The 10579-nt window shown below is 43.2% G+C and overlaps 1 protein-coding gene across 1 annotated transcript in view; it reads left to right on the forward strand.

Moving 5' to 3' along the window:
- The window catches only part of LOC138743606 (collagen alpha-5(IV) chain-like), a 138334-nt gene extending 136262 nt beyond the window's left edge, over positions 1–2072 (forward strand). Inside the window, exon 52 of the mRNA XM_069899121.1 lies at positions 272–2072. Coding sequence (XP_069755222.1) covers positions 272–347 — 76 coding nt within the window. The 3' untranslated portion in view covers positions 348–2072. The remainder of the gene's footprint in view (positions 1–271) is intronic.
- The last annotated feature ends 8507 nt before the right edge of the window (positions 2073–10579 follow it).

A 10579-nucleotide genomic window follows, 5' to 3' on the forward strand; every position in this document is an offset into this window, starting at 1 on the left:
ATAGCATCCAAAGAACTTGGATTATTGAGCTAATTTCTGGTCATTAATCACTACCTGCATTAACTCAAAATTCTACGTATAAATTATAACGATCTATTTATGAACAGAGAACAAAAGAGAGAAATTTGGTTAGGGTAGAATTAATGTACAAATGGGTACTTGCTGGTTGGAAGAGACTGAAGAGCCTCTCTGCATGCTGTATCTCTTTGTGACTCTGTTAATAACAACTTAAGTACCCACTAAAAGAGATTCCTTATGCTTCTATTTTCAGGAAACCCAAGCCACAAACATTAAAAGCAGGAGAATTAAAATCGATAATAAGCCGGTGTCAAGTTTGTACCAAGTGAACATGGACGCAAAAGGATGTAATGTGCTCTTCCTAATAATTTCTGAATTGTGTTGGAAGAACAATGAAGATAATTTAACAATGGTGCTAAAATTGATCATAACAACTTGCCACTTTGGAGATATTGGTAACATTTACAAAAACATTTGCGTCAATAATGAGTAACCATCCATAGCACTGAATCTGCAACTAAACTCTGCAAAACCACTGCTTTAGTTTATTGCATTGATACGTATTTTAACCTTGTAATGACACTGGTGCAGACACCATAATTCTCCATGTTAAAGGAAAAAAAAACTGGTAGAGGATTTTGATGGAGTTTCTCATGCTAAACCTTTTGGGTAAATTCCTGAACACAACATACCTTTGAATTTGTATGCGTTCACATTTAATTATGGACATCTAGACATCGAATTCGACCCCTAAAGAATGAAATGAGAGCACTGAACTTTAGAACAGAGAAATCTGTATTAATCTGCATGTGCATTTTGACAAAGCATCAACTGTCCACAGTGATGATCCATATTGAGGATGCATTCAGAAAAAAGGTCTATTTTCTAAGAAACTGATTTTAAGGGTAGTTTTAATTTTTTTTTTATCTGGGTGATGAATTGGCTGAAATGTTATCCATTGACTCAAATTGAATGTGTTGCAACCATTCAGTATCACAATATTTTTATATGGCCAAAAAAAAAGCTTAAGCTGTGCCTTTTGAAGCTTCTGTCATCAACGATGAAATACAGTGAAACTTTTGGTATCTGGCACCTATGGGGATTAGTAGATGCCGGAGAAGTGTATTTTCCAGTCGCTTAAGACTTAGTCTTACAATGAACCTGCATTGAAATAGACAGATTAAAAGACAAAAATACTACAATGTACTTTGCTGAACAAACTTTACTTGGATGAATATATACTCTAAACTTTAAAGCATTTAACTTAATTTTCAATCCCATTCTTTAAAGACATTTAACTGTCGCTCCATCTGCAGGTTCCTCCCCCTCCATGGAGCCGCCTGAAAGACAAACAATAACATTATAGATAATTAACCCCCCCCCCCCCAAAGTTTACAGATAAAGCCTCTGACCAGGGCAACTCTTACTAAGCAGGAATAAGGAGACGTGTTAAGAGAGTCACCTCAACTTTGAGTGGTATCAACCAGCTCTTCATCCAGGGTGATGTCATTGCTGTTTCACACAACTTTATTCAAACAGCTGCTTTGAGCAAAACACAACCCAGACACTCCGCTGGGTGAATATTTGCACCCATCTTCACCAAAGAACATTTACTTTTACAATTTTAAATTTGCTTATTTTGCCTTTTATTTTATTCTTATTTATTTTTTAATTTTTTTTGCTGGTTGCTTGAATTCTGGATACCAAGGGTTTTACTGTAAATGCTTTTAAATTTCAAAGCTGTTCTTCATACTACTGCCAGCAATCTAATTACAGATGGTTGAAAGACGTACAACTACAGAACAGAGGCCATTCAGCCTAATGAGTCACTGCTAGTTCAATGTGCTTCAAGTTTAATGAAGACTTTTTCCTACATGGGAACTACTAGGTAAATGACTCATACATATGCACCAAAGTTTTACATTCATTATCAGTTTAAAGTGGGCTCCTATAAGATTTATGATTAGAAAACTGATCACTTTTTGTTGAATTGTAAAAATTATATTTAAAAGATGGAAAATAACTATAATAAAATCAGTCTGCACTTTAATATATGGACGGTTGAAATGTTATGAATAGCATACTGAAACACACCAGGTGGTTATTTTGTACAAATGCACATGTCATCTTGGATCTAGGTAATAGCTAACGATTACTGCTGCCAGTTGGTATTTAACACTTGAATTATTACATTGTGGCGGTACGCCATTAGGCAGGCAAACCGGCCCCGCTTGTCACGCATGCAGCGGGGCAGCCAGCCAAAATGGCGCCTTCGGGGGTTTCCTCCCGACCTCGGCACTGGGCTCAGAAGCCCGAGCTTGTGGACCCATGTGACACCCTGGTGATATCGGGGCCACCAGTGCGGTCCAGGCAGGCAGCCTGCAATAAATCAGTTTTTGCTCACTGAACTCAACCCGTCTGGTTGTGCGATCCTTCAGTTAGCAGTGTAGTTGTCGCTACAATTGGTGACCCCGACAGTTCAAACGTCTTTGAACCCAACATGATCGACCCTTCGATCAACTCTATAGCCATCAAGCTTCCTGATTTCTAGGTTCAGGAGACGGAAACCTGGTTCAGCCACACAGAGGCTCAGTTTTACCTCTGCCAGATTTCATCGGATTCGACCAAGTTTTACCATGTGGTCACCACCCTGGACCAGGCCACTGCCAAATGAGTGCTGCACTTCGTTCAGCACCCACCCACGGAAGATAAGTACGGGAACATCAAGTGGGTGCTCACTGGCTCCCTCGGCCTCTCCAGGCACCAGTGTGCCGCTCGGATGCTGCGCCTCGACACCTTGGGGGGCAGAACTCCAATCGAGTTGATGGATGAGATGCTCGCGCTCATGGGCGATCACACCAACTGCCCACTCTTCGAGCGCACCTTCCTTGACCATCTGCCTGAAGACATCCAGCCGTTACTGTCCCAGGAGAGCTTCGTCATCCCTAGGAAGGTCGGTCAAAAGGCTCAGGAGCTATGTCTCGAATGATTCCCAGAGGGTTCAGCAGTCCACCAGGTTACGAGTCACGGGCATGACCACGCCAAGCCTTGCACTAGCGCTGCGGTGGAAAACCTGACCCCTGCAGGGGCCTCAAAGAGCATAGCCAGAAGCAAGATCCACTTCAGGTCCCTGCTTCTTCCACCAGCTCTGGGGAGCCAAGGCTTGGAAGCGTCGTCAGCTCTGTTCATTCCAGGGAAACGAGCAGGCTGGTCACTGTTAATGACTGTGGCGGCTGGCCAAGAACACAGTATTCTCTGTGGGATTCGGTCAGCGGCCGACGCTTCCTCATCGCCAACGGGGCCCAGATCAGTGTCATCCCGGCCACACCCATCGAGTCCCAGAACCAGCCTCGAGGACCTCCCCTCCGTGCAGCCAATTCGATGGAGATCCAAACATATGGAGACAAGACTGTCCACTTCCAGATCGGCCAGCGGAAGTTCTCATGGAGCTTCACAGTTTCATCCCTTCCAACTGCCATCCTGGGTGTCGACTTCCTCCTCACCATGGACTCCTGGTCAACATTTGAGGTAGGCGACTGGTAGATGCCCGTACATTCCAATCCATTCGCCTCAATGCCTCCTGCACAGAGCAGCCGCAGATGGCCATGGTCAGCACGCCCAAGGACGAGTTTCAGCGTATCCTGGACAAGTTTCCATCCCTCCTCAAGCCGCAGTTCTCCGCCACCTCACCACACCATGGGGTGTTTCATTACATCCCCACTCAAGGCCCGCCGGTCCATGCCAAGCTCCAGATAGCAAAGGAAGAGTTCTCGCAACTGCAGAAGCTGGGGATCATTTGATGCTCTGACAGTCCTTGGAGCTCACCACTCCACTTGGTCCCGAAAGCCTTCGGCGGCTGGTGCCCCTGCGGAGATTATCGACGGCTTAAAGTTAAAAATATATTAACAATGCATGTATAATATTGGAATACAGAATACAATGGGCCTTACAAGCATTACAGTTTGTTATTAGCTTTATATTCTCTCTGGCAAAATTCTGCCTTAAGTAACAAACCTTTGCTTTATCTGACTTAGAGAAGACAAAGATATATTGCCAACATTTCAGGCCTGAGCCATTCTACAAGAAAGAATTAGAAAGGATATATCAGAAAGCCTCAGAATTCAAACAATGGGGGAGGAATCCAAATCAACAAAAGGTGTTAATTGTGATAAGGGACTAGGTGGAATTTAAGTGGAGTATCTCCTATGATCACGGGTAGGTCACAAGGGGACGATTGGTGGGGAGGGAAGAGAGACAAGGGAGTCACGGAGGGAGTGGTCCCTGCAGAAGTCGGAGAGGGGAATATGTGGAATCACGTAGTAGCTGGCAAAATTGGTGGAGGAGAATATTTTGGATGTGGAGGCTGGTGGGGTGGTAGGTGAGGACAAGAGGAATCCTGTCCTCCTTGCACGTGGGGATGGAGGGAACCAGGGCAGTGCGTAGGTAATGAAGGATAAGCGGGTGAGTACCAAGTTAATGATGCTAGAGGGAAAGCCATGTTGTTTGAAGATGGAGGACATCTCTGATGATGTAGCATGGAAGTCCTCATCCTGGCTGCAGATGCAACGGAAACTGAGGAATTGAGAGAATGGAATGGAATCCTTAAAGGGGACAGGGTAGGAAGAGGTGCAGTTGAGGTAGCAGTGGGAGTTGGTGGGTTTATAGATGTCTGTCAAGAGTTTGTCTTCAGAGATTAAGACAGAGATCGAGGAAAAGGAGAGTGTTGCTAAAGTTGGACCAAGTGAATTTGAGGTCGGGGTTGAAGTTGGCAGTAAAGTAGATGATGTCAACTAATTCATTATAGGTACATGAGGCAGCACCAAAGTTGTCATTGATATAACAGAGAAAGAGTTGAGGGGCCTTGCCTGTGTAGGCTTCAGCATGGATTGCTCCATGTATTGTTATTTGCTAATAAGGTATAGGCTATCTAAGAGTTTCCAGTGTAATTCAACATACACTACTGTTTATTTTTGGATTCAATGTTGATATTATGCAATCAATCATATATATCAGGATATACAAACCTAACTTTAATGGAAGATCTACTAAAAACAAGAGGGTTTTACTTTGAATTTGCATTCTGTGGACTACTATAAGAATGTCTGTGGAAATCAACTACTGTGAGACTCAGATTTCAAGCATCAACAAGACAAATGTCCACCCAGATTTAATAAACACTGAAGTATGGACTCCTCCCTCCCCCTTCATTGACAGTGATTGATACCAGGCCCTCCGTTTATAGGGATTCCTGGCACTGATGGAGCATCTTGAAGAATTTTCTCAGACAGCAAACTAGAAAGTAACAAGCAGAATTTTTAACATTTCAAGTAACGACAAATATTATTTGGAACATGTTTGATGATTAAGATCAAATTTGATAGAGGCATCTTTTAAAATTAAATAAAATAGTGTTGCTGAGTGTAACATTGAAAAAATACTTGAACCTTGGAACGAAGTGTCATATTTTCTGGGTATTTTGCATTGTTTGCAGATATTTGAAGACTTCATCAGGACACTGATTTCTGGATATGTTAAAGGGAATAATGCAAAACATTGATTTTGAACCTCATGTGAACACTGAACATTGAGTGGATTTATCAATATGCTGACTGCCAATCATAACGTCAGTATCAGCACATTGTGAAGGGATGAGAAGATAATTTACTCATGTTGAGGATATTACTGCAGAACAACAGCAGAATGAATGAATTTCTATAAAGCAACTACTTGCAGTCAAACATTTAGTGGTGCTTTAAATTTAGACATACTGCACAGTAACAGGCCATTTTGACCCACAGGTCCATGCCACCCAATTAACTTTCAACCCCTAGTACATTTCAAACGGTGGGAGGAAACCGGAGCCCCAGGAAAGCCCACACAGACACGGGGAAAACATACAAACTCCTTACAGTGTGGGATTCGAGCCCCCTGTCCCGATTGCTGGCACTATGAAGGCATTGTGCCACCTGCCAACCATGCTGCCCAAAGATTACTCAAACTTTTCTGCAAAGTTATGCCAAGATAAAGTTTTAAGGGAAATGATCAATAAATATATATAAATGTAATTTGCTATGGAAAGACTGGATACATGTGTTTTATGCACATTACATGAGGATGATAAGGGAGGTGTGGGATATGTGAGACAATAGGAGATGGTAAAATAAAGGTTAAAAACTTTGACATTGTACTCTAGAATGAAAATAGAAAATATAATTACATTTCAGAAAACTATGAATGAAAAGAAGTCAAACTCTCTCCGGAGACTTGAACACAAAAATATAGATTAGCATTCCTTCCCAGTGCTAAATGAGTGTTTTGATTTCTGGTGATGTTATATTCCAGGTCATTAGTTAAAGCATGGCTCAACCCTTCCTCCAAAGTAGACATGAATATCCCATGACACCACTTAAAGAGGAACAGGAAGCTATCCTCCCTGTCCAGACTAATATTTGTCCTTCAAAGTGAATAGTTTAAATTAATTATCTGATCATTAACGCTTTTGTTGGATTTTGCTGTGTCCAAATTGCCTGCTGTCTTTCTTAATGATAATGATGACACATTTCAGAAGTATTTAATTACCTATGAAGTATTTTATGGCATACTAAAGTTGAGTAAGGGTTTGTTATTGTTTCATTCTCAATGGCACTGACCTTGGAGGTTGTTAAAAATGATGTGTAGTGTGAATAAAAGCTCTCTCGACTGGAGGGAGAACAAACGCTTTTATTAGCTTATAACTATGGGTAGGGTTTCCCAGTAGTCTTCAGAAGGGTTCTGGATTTAGGGCGGGAAACCAAGGTTATATGTGAGCAGATGGGGCGGAGCCAGGAGGCGGGTCCAGCCATCACCACAACCCATTACCAGTGAATCCCAGTTCACTGCATTCACCCCTTTCTGTAAAATTTAGGGTCTGTGAATGAAAATAGAGAATATGGGTTCAGAAAAAAAGGTTGAAAAATATACAGTTATTTACAAATTTAAGTGGTCTGGGGGTCTGGAGATCCTGGTGGAGCGCCTTGGACTCCTTGGGACTCCTGGTCCCTTGAAAGAGAGGAGAGGCAGGCTGGGTCTGCGGCTCAAAGGTGAAGGGGGATGCACTTTCTTCCTGAACCGGATCTCCTGAGGCCCTGACTGAGGGCGGCAAGAATTAGCTCTGTGGCTCACAGGGCACGAGGCAACAAATCCTCTGTTCCGGTGGGTGCCAGGTCCCTGATGGAGACGGTGTCCTTTCTGCCATCCAGGAACTCCACAAAGGTGTATATGGGATTGGCATGGAGCAGTTTCACCCTTTCCACCAGGAAGTCGGTCTTGCTTCTCCTCACGTGGTTCCTGAGAAGGACTGGACCAGGAGTGGTGAGCCAAATTGGGAATTAGTTCCCGATGCTGACCTTTCGAAAGTGAATATGAGTAGCGTTGGTCGCAGAACATAGTAGCGACTGGATGGAATGGAGCGCCATAGGGAGGACTTCCTTCCGGCATGAGTCTGGAAGGCCTTTTGACTTCAGGGCCAATTTGACAGCCTTCCAGTCTGTGGCATTCTCCTTTTCAACCTGCCCATTCCCCGAGGGTTGCAGCTAGTAGTCCTGCTGATGCGATCTCCTCCACTAGCAGGTACTAACGTAGCTCGTCACTCATAAAGGATGAGCCCCAGTTGTTATGAATATAGCTGGGATACCCAAACAGGGCAAAAATGGAGTCTAGGGCCTTTATGTTTGACTAATGAAGTGGACGTGTCTGGACATGGGATGGTGAATGGAAGCGGGAGTACTCATCAATGATAAAGAGGAAGAAGGTGTTCCCGTTTGTGGAGGGGAGAGGTCCCTTAGAACGGAATTCTGGAAGTCAGGTCTGCCATTGCTTTATCCCCATGGTCTTTATAAATTGTGTGCTACAGCGCTACCAATTTTCCAATGCTGTTTAAAACTTGTCCACTATTGCTATTTATTTCCTCTCTCTCTCCCCCACTGCGATTTTCCCATGGTAAAGTTTTATGCCTTCATTTTAATCTTTTCTCACATGAAAACTTGGGTCATTTGAATCCCACAATGCAATTACCCATTTCACACTTGCCTGATTGCAGATGCCATGGATAGTACTAGGGGCCGATGCCGGCAATCCCTGGCGTGAGATGACATCATCTGATGACGGCGTTGAGCTGAATTTGCTTTCACACTTGCCACTTTGAAGGTCGATTGACGTTTGATTGCTGGGATCACTTGCAAGTGTGAAAGGGGCTTAAGGTAGAGTTACACAAACAACTAAAACCTGCTAACAATGTCACATATAAGCTTGTTCATTTTTACCAAGGTAGAACTGAAACGTGAAGTTGTGTTAAGTTTGCATCAAGGCTGGGTATCTTACAATTGGAAAAATCATGAGGACCATAGTAGAAAAGTAGAGTCTTTGGAAGATACAAGATTAATGGTAGAAATTAGGGGTTAATTTGTGCATAAAAGCCGTATTATTGCCTGCTCACTTTTTTTAAACAAAAGTGAATTTACCTTTTATGCAGGGGGTGGAAAAGGCAGATCACATGGTCCTTTTACCCAGGGAGATTCGTGAGCCGGCTTTGAAGTGAAGGAGGCGGAGCAGGTAGTGCAGTAGCACTGGCCGCCACTGTGATGTGGAACATACACACAGGGGAGTGAAACCGCCCTACTACAATGGGGACTGAGGAGCAGGTTGGAGCGCTAGTGGAGATCTGTTTGAGCAGTCTTAGAACTCAGGCATATCTTCTGTGCATCATAATCTCCTTTTCTTTAAAATTTGTGCTCTTGGTCGCTGGCTGACGACGACAGCGTAATGTCATCAGCCCCCACCCCCTTGGAGCGCTTTCAGCATCAATCCTTTACGCAGGAGATGGAGTGACCTTGCTCAATTTCTGACACCACTACCTCGGCAGAGGGAACCCAGATTTTGTTGGATCAGCCAATCGATCTTCCAACCTTTTATGCAGCTAAATGGAGAGTCTTAAAGGCAGAGGAAACCTGTCTTTACAATTCACTAAATTTTACTATAAAAGGGCCTTGTGTGTCAAAGTAAGTTATAGAATGAATTCTTCAAGACATTAATTGTTTGAAACCCTTTCACGTGGCAGAGTTCAAAAATAGAGTTGCAAATAAATCTGAATTATTAAAAAATAATGAATATTAATGGGACCAGGCAGAAAAATAGTTTGACAGCGATGATGGGCAGAAGGACCTGTTTCTATGCTGTATCATTCTATGGTTCTTTTAGCACGGGATATTTGTGGAGCGACAACAGTTTACATATCTTGTCCATGTCTTCCTTTCATTGGAGAGGAAAAATAAATTCTCTTTTTCACAGTTTCTTCGTAAGTGTGTCTGACTTATTAAGCAGTTTTATGATTTTTTTAATATAATCAAGGCATCATCATACACCTTCCTTGCTGACAAATGCAGCCAGCTGACTGCTGTTTACTGTGGAGTTAAATCAATGTGGGAAAGGCAGGAATGTCAGTCTCCACCTGCAACAAACACAGACTGCAACGCTGGATTAAGATAAATAGATGAGAACTCTATCAAGTTCCTGCTCTTTGTTCTCTCATAGGCACAATCTTCCCAAACCCATCCCATTACAACAACCCTCTCTCAAGCACATTAAAGATGATCACTGTGTATTGACCAGTGCTCAAAATACAGTGACATGAGTCCTGGATTTTCAGAGGTTTAAAGTAGGAACAGAATTTTTGGATCAGTGCAGCATGCTTAAAATATAGTGAGTAGATATTTTTTAAAAATAAATTGCTGGAGTAGCTTCACCTGCCTCTACAGATGTTGCCTGACCTGCTGTATAACTCCAGCCAATACTGTGAAGGGCCTATTGTACCCCATGCACACTCTCTTCTCCCTTGTCGCACCCGGAAGAAGGCTCAAAAGAGTGAAAATGGCACGAACAGGTTTAAAGTTCAGTCTCTTCCCCATATCTGGAATGAACCCACAACAATCCCTTCACTGGGTACTAAACGGTCATTGTAACTGTATATTCTGTCATTGTTCTCTTGCTCCTTGTGGTGGTGTGCACTGGCTGGCTCGCCCTCCTGGTGGCTTCCTGACCTCGACTCCTCCCTGGTCTTCCCCCCATGTGACCCAGGCCATAAAGGTCGAGTCCCTCTTCCTCTCCTCATTTTCCCTCGCCTGATCGCGGGCCAGTCGTCTCTTGTATAATAAAGCCTATCGTTCCCCTCGGTCTTTGTCTCTGTAATTATTGGGGCAACTGGTAGCGCCCAACACTCCTTTATTGTATTCCGGTGTGTGAATGTTGAAGTTGACATGTTAGACTGCTCACAGAAGAACCCCTGTACCAGGTCTATCAAGTGACAATAAATTTAAACTGCTGTAAATGATCTGCAATCTTTTGTGTCTCAAGTATTGGCATCAATTTTTGTAAGAGTATTATCCAGTAACACTATGAGAATACGCTTTAACTTCTATTGAATGCTATTTATTCTGCACTGGATGGAGTGTCAACACTGACTCCAATCAGCGGGCCAGACAGCCGCGCATGCGCAAGAGTCAGCGCGGCCGCCTCCCAGAGCCGGAGA

Source organism: Narcine bancroftii, chromosome 9 (assembly GCF_036971445.1).
Source record: "Narcine bancroftii isolate sNarBan1 chromosome 9, sNarBan1.hap1, whole genome shotgun sequence".
Taxonomy (NCBI): Eukaryota; Metazoa; Chordata; class Chondrichthyes; order Torpediniformes; family Narcinidae; genus Narcine; species Narcine bancroftii.